General features: G+C 37.4%; 1 protein-coding gene across 5 annotated transcripts in view; it reads left to right on the forward strand.

The window, feature by feature from the left end:
* The window catches only part of ano4 (anoctamin 4), a 106661-nt gene that overhangs the window by 61901 nt on the left and 25692 nt on the right, over positions 1-19068 (forward strand). For all 5 annotated transcript variants that reach the window (XM_062980975.1, XM_062980976.1, XM_062980977.1 and 2 more), the window contains 6 exons: positions 1035-1141; positions 1474-1529; positions 2624-2745; positions 10946-11080; positions 14663-14759; positions 16053-16113. In XM_062980975.1, coding sequence (XP_062837045.1) covers positions 1035-1141; positions 1474-1529; positions 2624-2745; positions 10946-11080; positions 14663-14759; positions 16053-16113 — 578 coding nt within the window. The remainder of the gene's footprint in view (positions 1-1034; positions 1142-1473; positions 1530-2623; positions 2746-10945; positions 11081-14662; positions 14760-16052; positions 16114-19068) is intronic.

A 19068-nucleotide genomic window follows, 5' to 3' on the forward strand; every position in this document is an offset into this window, starting at 1 on the left:
AACCATGGAAATGAACAAAATCTGGCTACCAGTATTTAAAAAACTCTAAAATCAGGACAGTAAATTCAGAAAACAGAGGAAGTCCAGGCATGAAACAATCAGAACCAGCTAACACCTCCTAACAAAGGATTCCCTCAGGCAGGAAGCAGCCAGGTTTTGAAGCTGAAAGGCCTCAATGCCAATGAAAGTGGTTAATTGCAACATTCACACTCAAGTAGACAAGAGTTCTTTCTCCCACCCTGGACTTTCCACAGATATATAAACCCCATTTGTCTAGTTTCCAACAGACCTCACAACCTCTGAGGATGCTTGCCATAGATGTGGGTGAGACATCAGGAGAGAATGCTTCTGGAAGATGGCCACACAGCCCAGAAAACTCACAGCAACCCTATATTTTTATTGTTTTGCAGATATATTTTTTAATAAGTATGGCAAACTTTTACACTTGTGTAATGAAAAATATAAATGACCCTAGGCCTTAAGAATCTGAGTAAGAACTTCATCCCTTAGACCTATTAATTCCTTTGCCCTGCGTGAGATCAGGATGCCTTATCTCTTACTGTTCTTCATGAATGTTACAGGAAATGAATAAGTGTCAAAGGAAAGCAAAACAATAATGCTCAAAATGCTACTTCTCTGTATCTATTGAACTTCCAGTAAATCAACGTTACAGTATACACTTTTATTTTGTAACATTAAGTTGAAATCAAAGTTGATATTTGCTTTCTGGAATGTTTCCAACTGCATTATATCAAAGAAATACATTTTGTGGGCAGATGATCTGAGGGAAACTGTCTAAGGCTAATTTCGTTCTACTGATGTTGTAAAATTCCTGCTACTTTTGTTAGCTTTGGAAATTGCTTTCATATGAAATGTCTTCCAAGTAACCCTGCTGAGCAGAAATGTTTTGTGATTCGCTGATTTGTCTTTTCTTGTCTTCTACAGCTGCTATGTCAGAAATGTCAATGACATTTCTTTTTGTATTGCCATGAACAGTAACTGTCTTCCTTGCTTGTGCTATTTTTTACAAACAGCTTCATCATCCACAACAAAGACACTTTTTTCAACAATGCTACAAGAAGTAGAATTGTCCATCATATTTTACAGAGAGTGAAATACGAAGAAGGAAAAAATAAGATTGGTAAGTGTGGGAAATCGGCAGATTTTGCTTCCTATTAGGCTTTCCTAGTATGTAGGCTGATATTCTTAACAGGGACCATGACACCCATATCATTTTCTTATAAGCTGTCCTCTGTCCTCTTGTGCTTTCAACTCAACACTACACTTTAAATATCAACTAATAGCAAAAAGCTTTGAAAAATGTATGTGGCTGCTTCATCTTTATCTTTCCTTGTACCTGTATCATTTAACAAAAATTTTAAAGAATTTCTCATTTCCCTTCCAACATGCAACCTTATCATATTGCGGAAATATTAGTCCCGCCTTTGGTATATTGAATGTTTTTGTTTCTAGGTCTGAATCGATTGCTTACAAATGGCTCCTATGAAGCTGCATTTCCTCTTCATGAGGTATCTTTTCATTTTGTTTTTCCTAGCAGTTCATTCCCTAAAACATTGTAATCACCATTGTTCTCAATGGAATTAATCTTGATTTTTCAAAGAGTAACATTTCCAGGGACATTTATTTTCTCTTCTTCCTCAGTCCCTTGCTATGATATTAAAAGCTAGACAGGGAGCGATGGAAGGAAGTGCAAGAGAGAGATGTTTACATTATCATTTTATTGAACAACAAATCCTGACAAAATTGCAAGGAGAACACTACTGGATTTCATAATGTTGCCCAGATATACAAATATGCTTTGAAAGTGATACTCAGCAAAGGGTGATACATGCCCTGCAAACATAATCTGCACTCTAGATCCTAACCTTACTACAAGGCCCATCTCAAGGAGATGACAAGGAAATCCTTGAAGAGATATTTGCACTATTGTTTGTGATTTGCAATTGGAAATAATAATGGGAATCCGCTTGCACCCCCTTGGCATGCAACATGTCGTCTCATTCCCTTCAGTGTAGGGTGAATGAAAACAACACAACCAAGGTTATGGCTGGAAAAGTGTCCCACTAGTTACTATTTGGGTTGGCGTTCCACCTCAACCCCACATGATTTTCTCCTATGTTTTCCCACATTAGCCAAGAATAGAATGAAATGTCCTATTTCCATCATCTTGGAAGGGGTTTATATCTGCTCCCCTACTCCACATATCATACGAGTCAACAGCAGTGCCTTGCAGGGCATGCCTAGTACATTAGTACACATTTCGGCATAGTTGCACAATTATATGCTTATTTCTTCATGTATCCACAAGAAAATTTAAAAAAACTGTACTCGGTGTTAGATAAAGCTTCAAATTTTCAAGATTACTTTGCATATACCCATGTTTCAGTAAACCAAACTATAAGGTTAGATCAGATATGTCAATCTTTCTTAAATCTGCCTTAGTGTATTGTTCTGTATGTAATTGCATGTATAAAGCAATTCTTCTGCAAACAGATAGGCATGAATGCTAATCCTGTGCAATTGCATGGATTGTATCCATTGAAAACTGACTGAGGTAATAGATATTTCTCCACTAATTTCTCCTTTACATCATGTATTTTAGGGTAGTTACAGAAGTAAAAATTCCATAAGAACCCATGGGGCAGAAAACCACAGGCATTTACTTTATGCATGCTGGGCTTCATGGAGAGCGTGGTATAAGTACCAGCCTTTGGATCTTGTACGGTAAAACCTTTTAAAATGTTTTAAACTTATTCTGGTTGGCATGTGTGAATACTTAAACTATGTACAAGAAGAAGCAAGAAAATGTTACATATGAATGCCAAATAATATCTACAGGAGTAGTCTGGGTCTTTTGTGGGGAGGTGATGGTTGTTTTTCCCCAGCAAACTTGTGACATATACACACTTCAGTAGGTCTGCCATACTTTTGGGAGGTTGGATCTACTGAAGGTACAGTAAAAAACGTGATCACAACTCATATTTGTAAATAGCAGCGTTGTGAACATGCATGCTTCAGTGTGTCACAACCATGGGGTGCAATATTCTGTGGGTCCGGGTCCCATGAATTCAGAGAGCCCCCTGTGCATGCATCTCTGTGGCGTTAATGTTTTCTTGCGTGTGTGTTCAGATGACAGGACAAGCTGTGCTTATAAAGTTCAGACTTCAAAATATAGGTGACCCTGGAGTTTGTTATGTCATTAATTATCTCAGGTGGTCTATCAAAAATAATGGTATCTCCAGCAATGTTCTTCTGCTAAGTGTTAAATTTTTTCTATAGTTATGGCTAATTAGATTTCTGGCAATGGTAAATCTTTCATTGGCACCCTTGGATGGCATCTTGCCTACATAACAACTGCAGTATGAAGTCATACGTCTCAGTATAATATCCTTAGGTTAAAAAAATAGTGGCTTTCATCCGAATCCTAAAGTTTGATATGCCAGCATAGAAGTGCTGAGAACAAAGCACGCCAACCTCCTTTTCAGACTTTCATCACCAAAGGTGACATTACATCTGCATTGCGGAAGATAAGCCACCGCCAGGAGTTTAGAGTGGACAGTAGTTGAAAACACTTCTATACTGTTAAAAGGGGTTTAAAAGTCTGCTAACAATGCAATATAATATTCATGCATTTTCCATCTCATGTAGAATCTGATAGGAGATCTGTTTTTTGTGTATTTGTGTTTTTTTTTCTTAATAAAAAGATTTGCCAATGTTCCCAAGGGAACATTGGACCGTTTTTATTTTTTGAAGCAGATGAAGTATTGTATTGCTTTTCTTTTTTTTAAAAAAAAAGGAGCAGTGAAAGAAGTTTGATTACTTTGCAGTATTTATCTGGAAGGAAAGCTGATGTTCTATCTGGAACCCTTGATCCACTGTAAGATCCCCAGGCTCAGCCTGAGTATTCTACCACAACCTGCCATCGTCTTTCCTTTTAAAGCATTTCTAGTCTAGCACTTCAAGCAATATAGACAACTGTAGCTTTCAGCATGGTGTGATGGTTTGAGTGTTGGACTACAATTCCAGAGATTGCATTTCAAACCCCTGTTCATCCATGGAAGTGACCTTGGATAAATCATACAATCTCAGGCTAAGAGAAAGACAAAAGCAATTCCTATCTGGAAAAATCATGCCAAGAAAATTGCATGATAGGGTTGCCTTAGAGCAGGGGTCCCCAAACTTTTTAAGCAGAGGGCCGGTCCACAATCTTTCAGACTGTGGAGGGGCCGAATTATCATTTGAAAAAAAAATACAAACTAATTCCTATGCATACTGCACATGTCTTATTTGTAGTGCAACAACAACAACGAAAGAACAATATAATATTTAAAAACAATTTTAACCAACATAAACCTATTAGAATTTCAATGGAAAGTGTGGGCCTGCTACTGGCCAATGAGATAGTCAAGTTAATTAGGATTGTTGTTGTTGTCGTGTGCCTTCAAATCATGTCAGACTTTGGCTGAGCCTAAGTCTAAAATTAATTATTTATTTACTGCATTTATTTACTACATTTATATCCCACCCTTCTCACCCAGAAGGGGACTCAGAGCAGCTGTATGTACATACAATATATTATATTATTAGCATAACACAATATTAGCATTATACATTACTATATTGAACTATACCACTATACTATTATATAATATGTAATATATAACATATAATTAATATTATTATATGGTATTACTATTAGTATTATATTGTATAACATAAGATTATTATCAATATTATATGTATATACAATATATTATATTATTAAAACTGATATAAAAATATTATATTATAAAACTGAGGGCGGGGGCCAGGTAAATGACCTTGGAGGGCCGCATCCGGCCCCCGGGCCTTAGTTTGGGGACCCCTGCCTTAGAGTCACCATCAATTGGAAATCAGTGAAGGCACACAGCAAGCTATCAATGTAATTTTTCACAGAGCCCTGGAATTTAATAATAACAACAACAACAACAACAACAACAACAACAACATTTTATTTGTATACCGCTCTATCTCCCCGAGGGGACACAGGGAGGTTTCCAACATAGATGAAGCATTCAATTACCAATGAAATCATACAGAATAACCATTATAAAACATAAACATAATACTATTGAAACAAGCACATTTAGAATTTAAAAGCCAGTTCCAGTACTATGTAATTGGGCAAAATTCAAAACTACCAATGACCAGAATTTCAAAGTGGCCTAGACAACTATGAGAGGACTGGACCTGGGCTAATGCAATGAAGTAACATAGGACCAGCAAAGTGCAGAGCAGGGTCCTAACTGATGGCCAGGGTAGGGCCTGGGGCTACTCATTTCCAAGGCCTGCTGACAGATATAAGAGGGCTGGACCAGGGCCAGTACAATGAGGTAGCACAGGGCTGGGGAAGTGGGTAAAGTGCAGAGCAGGGTCCTAACCGAGGGCCAGGGTAGGGCCTGGGGCTAATCATTTTCAAAGGCCTGCTGGAACCACCAGGTTTTCAGGTCCCTGTGGAAGGAGGATAGTGACGAGGCTTGTCTTATCTCTCTAGGGATAATGGTTCGTCCCCACCATTTGCACTTGGGACGGTGGTGGGAGCAAGAGGAGGGCCTCCCCAGTAGATCTAGGAGTCTGTGTCATTTCATAGGGGAAGATGGATCGCGAAGATAGGTGGGGCCCAAACTGTTTAGGGCTTTATAGGTCATAACCTCCACCTTGAATTGGGCCTGGCAACTTATCAGCAGCCAGTGGAACTGCTTTAATAGGGGCGTTGTACGTTCCCTATAATTAGCTCCAGTTAGAAGCCTAGCTGCCAATCTTTGTACCAGTTGGAATTTCCAGGCCGTCTTCAAAGGCAGCCCCACGTAGAGCGCGTTGCAATAATCCAATCTGAATGTAACCAAGGTGTGGACCACCATAGTATCTGGAATTTCAAGTCAGAGAATTTGAATGGTAGCTAGCTAGATCCAAAAGCTTGGACTGTTCAGAGCACTATTTGGGCTGTTATCAAGGAAGATTGTTAGGGACTTCAGATGGAGGAAGGGGGCCTTTGGTTAGGACTTCCTCGAACCTGGAGCTAGTCCTAAATGGAAAACACATTGAAACATGACATGTTCTTACTTTCTACATCAGCTTTAAAATTCCTTTATTTTCATATAAAATTTAGTCTTATTCTAAAAGTTCATTTACACATATTCTATAAATATAACAAGGATTCTCCTGGATCAGGTTGAATGCAGTAATGGGACAATGGTGATGTATATACCTACAATTTCCCAAATACATCATAGTACACTTAGGGGTAGGTGACTGAAATTCTAGGATTTTTTTTTCAAAATCTTTTTATGCCTGTGAACAGACATTGGTCTGTGATGTTAATTATTATTTAAGCTTCTACAGCGCTCCATCTCTTATATTGAACACAAAAACCACAAATGTTCTTCAGAGTTCATATATCTGTGACTTCCATTAGCTGCTAGGGAGAGATAATGTGTGATACCCATTAGTCAGCCCATGATATCATAGGTTTTCTTCAGAGATATCAGGGATGAATGTGCCAAGGCAGCTAAACTGCCCTGTCATCTCATTGCTAGTGAAGTTTACCAGATCACACTAAAGTCATGTTTCTAAAGGACTCAGAAAGCTTGTTCAATTATGTTTTCTCTAACAATAAAACTGGAGTATTAAATCTCTAGTGTCATCAGTTTGGCACAGTCAACAGCAATTAATTTCAATTTAATTACACCAGCTAGCCACTAAATTTGCCAGAAAAAAATAATGAAACTAAGTATATAAATGGAATCACACAGTTTTTCATGTACATGCCCTTCAAGTGCTGAAGCTGGGAGGTGGAGTAACAGATATCGCATATGTTTTGTGAAAAGTTCTGGTTGATCTCTTCTCAGCCTGTCTAGTTTACACATTACAGTAAGCACAACTCAAAAAGCATTCAAAGGTGTAATTAGAAAACCAAACATACCTTGCAGATGGTTAACTTAATACATTTTAAGCTACCTAATGTGTACATGCTATTATTTGCTGTTACAAGCAATTATTTCTTAATCTAAAGGCCCATCAGGTCATTCATACTACAGTAGAGTCTCGCTTATCCAACCTTCGCTTATCCAAGGTTCTGTATTATCCGATGCAGTTTGTCTTTTAGTAGTCAATGTTTTTGTAGTCAGTGTTTTCAATACATTGTGATGTTTAGGTGCTAAATTCATAAATACAGTAATTACTACATAACGCTACCGTGTATTGAATAAGTTTTTCTGTCGATTTGTTGTAAAACATGATGTTTTGGTGCTTAATTTGTAAAATCATAACATAATTTGACTTTTAATAGGCTTTTCCTTAATCCCTCTTTATTATCCAATGTTTTCGCTTATCCAACATTCTGCCAGTCCGTTTATGTTGAATAAGCAAGACTCTACTGTATTGTGGACAGTTGCTTGCCGGTTGGCAGTAGAATCAATTTAGGAATTAAGATATAAGCAAGATAGGCAACCCTTGTTGGTATTTGATTTAGTTTGTCCCTATTGACATCAAACCAGAAAAGATTATCAGGTTGTTAAGAATTCTGCTGACCAGACAAGGTGATAGTTATTAAGTGATAACATTTTCAGTTTCTGAATTTGCAAACATGCTGTATCATGGACACCTATGCTAGGGTATACAATAGTTGTTCTGTTATATTGTGTCACCATTGTTAGGATAACAAGCATGATGAAGACCTTGTCTAAGTACTGTTTGTCTGCCTATTTGATTTTTTATGTATTTGTTATGATATTTTTATTTAAAATTATTTTTATTAAATTTTATTTATTTATTTCAAAACATTGTACATACTGCAATTGTCTTGTTACATCTATTTATACATGCTCCCCCAACATCATTTATAAGTCATTATAAAAATATAGCTCTGTTAGTTCTATTCCTTTTACTTATTCTAATTTCATCCTTTGCATATAATTACTATAAAATATTCACTAATTATTTGTCCACAATCTTTCTTGGTCATTTGGTGGTTTGAATTCACCATCATGGTACTTTGACACATGAAGCTGAGAAATGGCTTCCATATGACGGTATTATCTAATAGATCTTCTTCTATTTCTCCTTTTGCTAATCGTAATGTATAGGTTAACTTTTCTGATAGGGTCATAACAAATATCTTGTTTAGCCAATTCTTTATTAATAAATTCTCTAGTTTTTTTCCAGGTTCTGACTATTTTGAGTCTTGCACTAAGTGAAGCAATGCTTCCTACTGAGAATTAGCACTAGCCAACACACATTTTGATGCCTCAAAGATTTGACTTGTTTCTAAATGTATGTCCTCACTACAAAAGACCACGCACATCCAGAATAAGTCTCAAAAATCACTTACGGACCCTCCACCAAGACTCTAGCCTTGGAAGACAATCATACTCGACCACGAGTATGAGACTTATTTCTTGATATATGTGACCTGCTGATTCCAAAAATGGCACCGGCTTTGCCCTAATCACTCTAGTTTTTGAGATACAGAACACATGCAATTTGATCACCCACACAAAACCATGATAACCATATCTAAGAACTGAGAGCTGATGCAATTTTCTGAATCAGCATACCAAATGACCCCAGGAACAGCCCTAAAAACCAAGACACCAAGAATTGTGTGTGTGTTGGGCTGTGATTCCTTCCAGGATCCACTGATGGAAGTGGGAAGGCAGCACTAGGCAGCAATTTACCGTTCTCCTGTAACTCTCAAGGCAATTATGTATGGACGTACATTATCAATGTTATTATGCAAATCAGTTCTGAACAATTATGTGTGTGTCAGGCTCCTGTCTGATCACACTGGCAGAAAAGTTGTCAGAGAAGCCCTCAAAGCAGGACCTCAGAAGAAGTGACAATGATTACACAAAGTTCATTCTGGCATTATTGATCATTCTTAAAGCTTTGAGTGGCTGGAGAACACTTCTGTATCACTCAGCGGTAATATCCAAGGAACATTTCTGACAGCACAGAATAATGGAGACACTGTACTATTGATCTTATTGTGTATGATTCAGTCCATAGCAAAGTCTTAATAACTTCCTCTGTCAACGGTGACACCTATTTCAGAAGTAAATGATAATGGGATATGTATGGTGCCATTTAATTCATCAATGCTTACATAGTCTATAAAACAACTGCCAGCGGTGCTCTTTTAAAGATTAATAAGTTTAATATTAAAGGTCACTGTTAAATTACATTATTTATTGCTAAAAAAACTTTATAAATAAAGAGTAATTTGATCCATCTACTTTTGGACTTAAGGCTGGCAACATTTTGGGACTTAGAATCATTGAATGGGCATTGCTTTTTTGCTGGTTCAGATCTGGGTAATGATAATAGGAGAAGAGAAAGCACATTTGTTGAAACTGCATTTAGGCAGTGATAGAAGAAGAGGCAGTAACATAAAGAAACCTTGATGTGTAGCTTCTACTTAGCCGTTCCATGTTAAATTATAGACTTGGATTCAAGTAGGCCATGTAAATACTTGCTGTAAATCTCACAGGCTTTACATTTTCTTCTCATTGGATGAGACACAGATTGCTATTCAGTGTGTTAGCCAAATTAGGACAGTACGTTTTTTCATAAAGAAAACACAAAGATCTATAATCATTGCCAGTGTGACTTTACACTGCCAAGTCTTCTGTCCTTGTTACAAAAGGCCACATTATCATTATATATCTACAGTAGAGTCTTGCTTATCTGCAAGGCAGAGCATTGGATAGGTGAAAATGTTGGGTAATAAGGAGGAATTAAGGAAAAGCCAATTAAACATCAAATATGTTATGATTTTACAAATTAAATACCAAAACATCATGTTTTACAACAAATTGACAGAAAAAGCAGTTCAATACATGGTAACGTTATATAGTAATTACTGTATTTACGAATTTGGCACCAAAACATCACAATGTATTGAAAACATTGACTACAAAAACACTGACTACTAAAGGGCAGACTGCGTTGGATAATACAGAATTCTGGATAAGTGAAGGTTGGATAAATGAGACTCTACTGTAGTTGTTTACTTAGAAGATTGCTGGAACCTTTTCAGTATCAAAAGAATAATAACAACTTGACTGCTTTTGGCATTTGGCATAGCATAGCAGGGGCAAACTGCAAGGAAGGCAATTACAATGAGCTAACCTTTGCCACATATGCTGTGAAATTAGTGCCCACAAATAGCCTTGACTGGACCAAAGAACAATAAATTACTTATCTATTCAAAGCTAAATGTTGACCTTATTTATACAATAGCAAAATTGCTATCTTTCTGATGAAGACTATATGTGATGAGACAGCCCGAATACTTCAAGGATTTTGGAGAAAAAGAGAGATGATGTGTATTTCAATGCATTTCAGTACATTTTGCACATGCAATTTCAATATGAAAATGTTTTATTTATATTAAGCATGACGAGATCTATGGAATTCCTGGTTCTCTGACAGCAAAATCAGCAACCAAATGGCTTTATATTAGTCATGTGAACTCATCTTCTGTTCAGAGAACTTCTCAATGATACTGCAAGGGATATTTAAAATGGAACAAAAGTGTGTAGTATTCAATTATGTATTCAATATTGTTGGATTCCCTGCCATGATATATAGACTATGCTACTATATATTTGTTAGAACCTTGAGTGAAATAAACGAACAATATGTAGGATTCTATGTATATGAAGAACTAATAGTTCAGTATGCATCAGGTCCCCTGCCATTCATTACAGCAATGGAATTCCAACTTTTTTTGTATTTATAATTAGACAAATTGGGTATTTATTTGTAGAATGCAAATGTAACAACCTTATTTTATTTCCACATAGTCAAAGAAAACCCTTTTATGTTATGAGCCAAGCCTAAATGCCATTTTAAAAAAAACTTTCCTCACATTGTGTTTTAACAGGCGGTACTTTGGTGAGAAAATTGGCTTGTACTTTGCCTGGTTAGGCTGGTACACAGGAATGCTCTTCCCAGCTGCCTTCATTGGACTGTTTGTCTTTTTGTATGGAGTAGCCACGTTGAACCACTGCCAAGTCAGGTAAAGTAAAAATAAAACATTGGTATCGATCGACCGATTCTTCATTAACTTATGAGAACACCGTGTATTTTTTCTTCTGGCTCTTGCCGAAGTCAGTGTATCAATATATGGAATTTGATTTTGAATCCTCTTTTTTTTGTTTTTTTGTTTTGTTTACTGTAATACATTGTGCCATGTCATGTCTAGATTTTTGGGGGGGCACACAAAACAGTAAGAAATGTTCTGTAAATTGGTAGAAAGAAGAGACACTGCTATTAACATAGTCATTCTAAAACCTGATGTCTTCCTTACCAAACAAACTTCTGACCTTTCTTTGTACAGTACTTACTTATTTTCCCCAAGCACCTTTACTTACCCAAGTTTCTTTTTTCCTGTCTCTCTTTCCATCTAGTTCCATCTTTTCCCTTCCTCTGCCTTGGCCCTGGTTGCAATACAATATATTGTAGAAAGCTTGTTCATAAAGATTTATTTTAGCACTGTACCCTGTGTGCAAGCTTATCTCTCCCTTTCTGAAGCACCGGTTTCTGAACAGCATGTGTGAAACAGTCATTGTCTCATTCTGGATGTAGTTCAGTATAAAAGACTTACATGTTTCTCCAAACATCCTGGAAAATAAATCTGTCAAGGGTCATTATAAGCTCAAGACTTTATCTTGGCAACGGACCATGTACTAGTTTACAGACATCCAGAGCATCCTTAACCTATTTAATATAGGACAAGGTGCATTACAGTGAATGGACCACATGCATTGTGAGGATGCCACAGAGTCCATTCACCCTGAAACCAATTCATATGGTCCATGTAGAAAGGCTGGCTGGTTGTCTGCATGGTACTGCACAAAGCCTGACATCTCAATAAGATCTGCACATCCCAGTTGCACTGGAACCAGTTTGGTGGCACTGGACCACCATCATTATCTTGCCCCTGGCTATCTGGTTTTAGTGGTGACCACCGGGCATGAAAATGGTAGTGGTTGTTTTGAAACCATAGTGACAATAGTTGGAGTAATCGCTCGACATGAGGGGGTGCAGGAATAGGAAACACGTCCTCCTTTCCCCTTTCACTTCTCCAAGTACTTCATTACTCCAGCTATTGTCAATATTGGTGCCATGTGACCACCATTCCTATCTCTATGTCCAGCGGTCACTGCTATGGTCAGGTTGGCAGTTGTAAGGTAAATGCCACCCCATCTCCAGGGTGCCTGAGCACCAGGAATGTTGGATAGCTGTATTAACAACTGTGTCCAAATAGGAAGCAACCCAACTATCTACGCTGGACCAAAACATGGGTGAACTCTGGAGCTTTGGGGAAGCTCCGGAGCATCACACTACTTTTTAACATTCAGGACTAGGCTGCATTAATGCGAATGGACCCCGTGCATCATGTGGACGTCACTGAATCCATTCATCTCCAAATCAACTCATATGGCCCATGTACGTAGAAGGGCCATGAGAGATCAAGGTTAGAATACCTGCTAGACTATGGAAACTCACTAGATTATTCTGGTCAAGTCATACTCTCTCATATCCAGAGGAAGGCAATGCCAAACTCCCGCTTAACAAATCCTGCAAGATTTGACATAGGGTTGCCATAAGTAAAAAAAAACATTGAAACCACATAACAAAAATAACAAATCTTAACCTCATGAATGAATGTGCTTAAAGGATAAAAATAATTATACTCGTACATTGTGCTTATATGTGAGAATGTGGAGTTGTATCAGCCAAATCTTTTCTTCTTTCCTCTTTTCTTCTTTCATTTGTGTAGCACTATTGACCTTTGTCTACTTCTCTTCCCTTCTGCCTCTATGGTTCCACATCCTCTACATATCCATCTCTCCTCTCAGTGCCCCCACTGACGTCTGTCCTTCATGTGTGGCTCCGCATTCGTAGAGGACTTTGGAGGGAATCTATCATGAAATTATTGCACATAGTTCATATTGATAGTCTGAATGATTTGGGTTACTCTTTTAAAGTCTCACTTCTAAAATGTCTTCCAGAAAATCCACTAAATGATCATCTCGTTTCCTTAATAATACGAGGGCTATCCAGAAAGTACATGACGTTTTGGAATTTTAAAAAAAACAAAGTATAGGATAAACCACTTACGATAAAGCCACACTGAAATAGTACATTTCAACATAGTTCTCATTCAGATTTAGGCACTTATCACAGTGAGGAATGACTTTGGAAGTTTCATAGCCTCAACACTTTCCCGCCGCTGCGACCAGCGTTATTGCAACGCTGAAACTCAGCCAGGCTGAACAATGAATGCAAAGGGAAGCAAGCAAGCTCCGGAAAGCGGACAGGAGGAGAGCAGCTCCCAAGGAGAAGCAGGCAGGATTGGCCAGGTTTTGCAAGCAACCAGGATCAGCTGGCAGGAAGGGAAGCGAAAGGAAAATGCTTCAGATCCCTTTGCTAAAGAAGCAAGAGCTGAGTTTTTCCTTGCTTCCCTTTGCATTCATTGTTCAGCCTGGCTGAGTTTCAGCGTTGCAATAACGCTGGTCGCAGCGGCGGGAAAGTGTTGAGGCTATGAAACTTCCAAAGTCATTCCTCACTGTGATAAGTGCCTAAATCTGAATGAGAACTATGTTGAAATGTACTATTTCAGTGTGGCTTTCAACTGCATATCATAAGTGGTTTATCCTATACTTTGTTTTTTTTAAATTCCAAAACGTCATGTACTTTCTGGATAGCCCTCGTATAATATATATTATGTGTCCATGAGGCATAATAGGGTTCCCATACTTGTCTGATCTGAAATATTTTATTCTGCATGCATTTTTATAAGTCCCAGTTTCCTCGTTGTGCCAAATCTATAGTTTGGCTTATGTTTGCCTTGGTTATTGATCTGCCAGGCTCAATCTCTTGAGACATCATGTTCTGCTGCCTGGCACTTCCAAAACTGTCCATATTTTCACTGGCACAGCATTGGAAGTTAAGTGCTGCCAATGTGCCAAATACAGATAGAATAGTCACATAAACCAACTCACAGAGATTCTTACTAAAGGGATTTGTAGCACTGATGCTTCCCTAAGCTCATAATCTCCTTCATAAGTAGAGCCCCCCCTCGTATAGAGCTGTATGTTTGGCACAGAAGGAGTGGCGAGACCTAGATTTTATTGCAAATTTACTTGATTAATTTTTGATACATTGGCGTATGGTGTCTAGAGTGCATGTATTCTCATGTATTCCTCTAGACCTTTCGTGTCAGCTTCTGCAGTTCTTCTTTTCAGTAGGGTTTGCTATTTGCAATATCCAGGATTGGGAGTCTCCATAAACATCTTCAATTACATATAAAGATACCTTACATCTGCATAACTTGTATGTGCATATAGATCATAAACTGTGTTTGCATGTATACAGATTGTATGTATGTTGACTATTACATGTTAAATAACCATGTAATGCACATGCAGATGCAAATCAATTCTGAGCCTAAAGTGCTTTTGCTGTTTTTAGCTAACAAGAAAAAAATGAGGTTTTTGTTTTGCTGAACACACTGTTATCAAAATTATGAAAGCTCTTTGAAGTATGCTTGTTATAAAGTAAGCTATTAATCATTATCCCTTTTCTTTTTTAGTAAAGAAGTCTGCCAAGCCAGAGAAATTATAATGTGTCCTATCTGTGATAAATATTGCCCCTTCATGAGACTGTCAGATAGCTGTATTTATGCCAAGGTAAAAATAAAATAATGTTTTTGTGCTCCAGCAATGTTTTATATATATATTAAATGTCATGAAAAATTGTTCACTGTAAAAAAAAACTTCCATAGGCATAAGCTTACAAATGAGTGCAGCTTCTTCAAGTGGAATGAACCTATCCAAGAATTTAACGTATTCATGAAAGTCGGTCAAATAACCTGTAGTAGTAAAATTAATAATAATAATAATTTTATTCTTGTATCCCGCCTCCATCTCCCTGAATGTACTCGGGACGGCTTACACAGGGACTAGCCGAAAAACAACAACATAGCATTACATACAATAGTATGTATACAACAATATAACAAAGGTATAAACAACATCATGAAACAGTTACTTTAAAAGCCTGACTATAACAACATTGTATTTTGGTATACATGTAATTCTTAATAGATCAGTACAGAGAAGAACAAGTAGAGACAGAGTGCCATAGAAACAGAATGCCACCAGGAGACCTTGAGCAAACATGATTTCATTTGATTTCAGAAGCTGAGCAGGCTTAGGTCTGCTTGATACTTTAATGGAATGCCATAAAAGATTTCTAGGAAAGGCTAAGGAAAAATCCTGCCTGAAAATTTGAAGTGCTGATGCCACTACTGGGCTAGATGAACCATTAGTCCCATTAACTATCAAGGAGTTTGCTATGTTTCTTTGATATGAAGGAGAATTGTTAAAATCCAGAGCAAAATCATATTGCATTATTCCCCACAATAAAACCAGTGTTATTTCACTGTTAATCTTCATATATCTTTACCACCTACTGTTTTCTGTGCTGCTTGACACTTTTTATTGATGATCCCTACATTATGTATATTATTGAAGCATGCCTTCTGTGAAAACTTTTGTACCATTTTACATCATATCAAGTAAAACAACCATTAGGTTAGATCCAGACTCTGTCTTCCATGGACTCCAATGCCCTGACATGACACCACCCAATTTTGAGGGATTTTCCTCCCATCCACTTGTGCCCTAGCCTCCCCCTTTGTATAGCATTTTCATCCCTTAATGACTTAATGATTACATGTTTTCAACAAGGCTTTTGCAAAGGAGAATATTCCCCTAAACTACCAACTACCTGACTTGTTGAAACAGTGGAGTCTTAGCAAAAATGTGCCAAAAAGGTTTTTTGTGTTACTGATAACTTACATAGTGTGTGTACTCCTATTCTTAAAACTAAATAACTAATTCAGGAAGCTGAAACAGATTTTCTAATATAATATATCTTATATTATGAAATAAGCTAAAAACAGCTGACTGTTTTCCTAGGTAACGCACCTTTTTGATAATGGAGCTACCGTCTTCTTTGCTGTTTTCATGGCAGTGTGGGGTAAGTCCTGCTTTAAAATTGATCTTTTTTTGTTTAATATGTCTGAGATGCAAATAATGGTTTTGATTCTAACATCTAGTTAGAGGCCAGTGAGAGATACCAATCCAAAGTCATAAAAAAGAATGTTACCCACATGTGGTCTATTTTTAGCACATGCAGCCTTTGTTACAGAACACTTGCTGTAGTTTTCAAAGTAGAATAACAGAATCATAAGAGTTGAAGAAGACCACAAGGACCAACTAGTCCTCCCCCTGCCATGCAGGAACACTCAATCAAAGTACTCCCAACAGATGGCCATCCAGCTTCTGCTTTAAACCTCCAGGGAAGGAGGCTCCACCACACTCCAAAGCAGCATATTCCACTACCATTCAACTCTTACAATCAGGATGTTCTTTCTAACGTTTTTAAATTTAATTGAATTTTTATTATTATTTGCTTCACAAAATACAAAGGTACACTATTGAATATTTATAATTCAGTATGGTCAAACATAAAATTATTTTTCCCTGGTTTCTCTGACTGTTCTATAGTTTAAACACAATAAAAAATACATTGACTGTACAGTAGAGTCTTGCTTATCCAACATAAATGGGCCAGCAGAATGTTGGATAAGCAAAAATGTTGAATAATCAGGAGGAATTAAGGGAAAGCCTATTAAATGTCAAATTATGTTATGATTTTATAAATTAAGCACCAAAACATCATTTTTTACAACAAATCGACAGAAAAGCAGTTCAATACACAATACTGTTATGTAGTAATTATTGTATTTACAAATCTAGCATCAAAACATTGCAGTGTACTGAAAACATTGACTATAATAACATCGACTAATAAAAAATTGACTACAGGATAAAAGGAATTTACATTACAACATTATCGGAAGTTAAATCCGTAAAAAGTTCAGTCCTGTGAAGATTTTTTAAAATCTGTGTTCCTTGCCTGCCTAGAGAAACAGCTGTGGATCCGGGCAGGAGAACGTTGAATGAGTGAAGGTTGGATAAGCAAGACTCTACTGTATCTAAAAGTCTCATTAATCTTATACATAACAATCAACCTAAGGTCCTCAAAAGTAAATGAAACTTAAAGGGTATGCTTTTCTACGTTACCCAAGCCCTTTCCAGGGCACGTCTTACAAGATTTGCAGATATAATAAATCTCTTTTCCTGCAGTTTGAATTCATTACTCCTTGTTCAAGTCTCCAGAGTTGCAGAAAACAAGCTTGCAATGTTAGTTTCTTGCAGCATCGAAAGAAAAAAACAGAATGTGGCAGCACTTTTGAAACTCAGCTGTTCTTATGAGCTTTCATGGATATAAACCTAATTCTACAGATAAAACATATTTTGACAGCTGTGGTAGTGGGATAGAATGCAATAGGCTCCAGAAAGGTGCAAATCAAAGGTTGGGTGAAGTAATACAGATCTTCCTCACATCAGCACTAACTTAACCTAATGCAAAGATCTGAAAGAGTTGTTTCTCTGCACCTATCCTAGCTTCTGACTATCCTGCAACCCAAAACCTCAAAATGTGCCTCTCAGAATGAATTGTGTATATTGGAGATAACTGGTGAACAAAGTTGCCTTTTCAAAGTGCTCACCTAGAAATACTGGAATGCCTCTGTAGAAAGGTATATTTCACCACAACAGTTTGAAACCCAGTGGCAATTCAAAGAGGAAAATGTCAGGGAGCCAGCTTCCCTCCATTTCTAATATAGTTTGTGATTTCAATAATTTGTCTCTGAACATTTTTTCACATCCATAGGTCAAATTACTAATAAAGATTTATTTCAGAAAACCTGTATCCATCACATTCATGCAGTAGACAGGCCATGATAACTGATTTCTTAAACCTTGTTTTCAAATCAACGATAGATTACCAAGCATTGGATTGTGGCCTTTGGTACATAGGCTTGTTCAATTCAACTGGAGGGTGATTCGTTTTTAGTATCCAAATATTGTTGGGTACCCAGATCCAAAAATTGGCTAATTGGAAAACTTGTTTTCGGCTTGGCAGATGAAAGATCCAGGAAGATCTGACCCATTTCAGGAATCCTTTACTTTCTTCCTTTCAAGGGGGCCTGAGTTTGAGCAACGGGGTTAAGGAAACACCCCTCCCAGTTTCCTTTTCTTTCTTCTTTTTGATGGAGCCTGGGTTTGAGGAATGGGGTTAAGGAAAGATGCACCACTTTCTCCCGAATAAAAGGGAAGGAGCTGTGCCCAGCAGCAACGTGGATTGTTTTGGGCAGAAAAAAGAAACCATGGTGGCTGAGCCCTTGCTATTATGGCCATCCGAACAAGCCAAACAACTCAGATTGGCCAAAAGGAACCAAGCAATCCTAATCTGTGCACAAGCCTAGTACTCAATCAGTTGTCAAGCTATAATGTTCAGAAAGATTTTGTTTCCTTTTTTAATGGAAAACCAGCAAATAATAATCTCTTCTGAGGAAATAATAAAACTGTTATTGTCAAGATATCCTGCTGAGATGAAAAGCTCTGCAGAATTTGTGCAAACAGTTGAATCTTTGTTAAAGCTATAATTTACAGTGGCAACATTTTTTTCAGAAACAATCTGAGAGCTGTAAAATGCTTCTAGGGAAAGAGCTGTAGCTCCATGTTAGAGCATATGCTTTACACATAAAAGGTCCCCTGGCATTTCCAACTAGTTTGGGGAAGGACTTCTATCCCAAACCTTAGAGAGCCACTACCAGCCAGTGTCAACAATAACTAGCTACCTAGACTAATGGAGGTGAAAACATCCTCCTATGTCACACATTTTCTTTTTGTATCATTCTAAAACACAGGCTAAAATACTTCTGGAGAAAAGCCAAGATAGCATTTCTCTTTCTGTGTACATCTCTGATTAGATCTGTAATTATATATTTGATTAGCAATCCTGTGGGGAAATAATTTTGGTCATCTATAGAATCAAAGTGCACGCTTTCAAGCATTTCCTTTA

This window comes from Anolis carolinensis, chromosome 5 (genome assembly GCF_035594765.1).
Source record: "Anolis carolinensis isolate JA03-04 chromosome 5, rAnoCar3.1.pri, whole genome shotgun sequence".
Taxonomy (NCBI): Eukaryota; Metazoa; Chordata; class Lepidosauria; order Squamata; family Dactyloidae; genus Anolis; species Anolis carolinensis.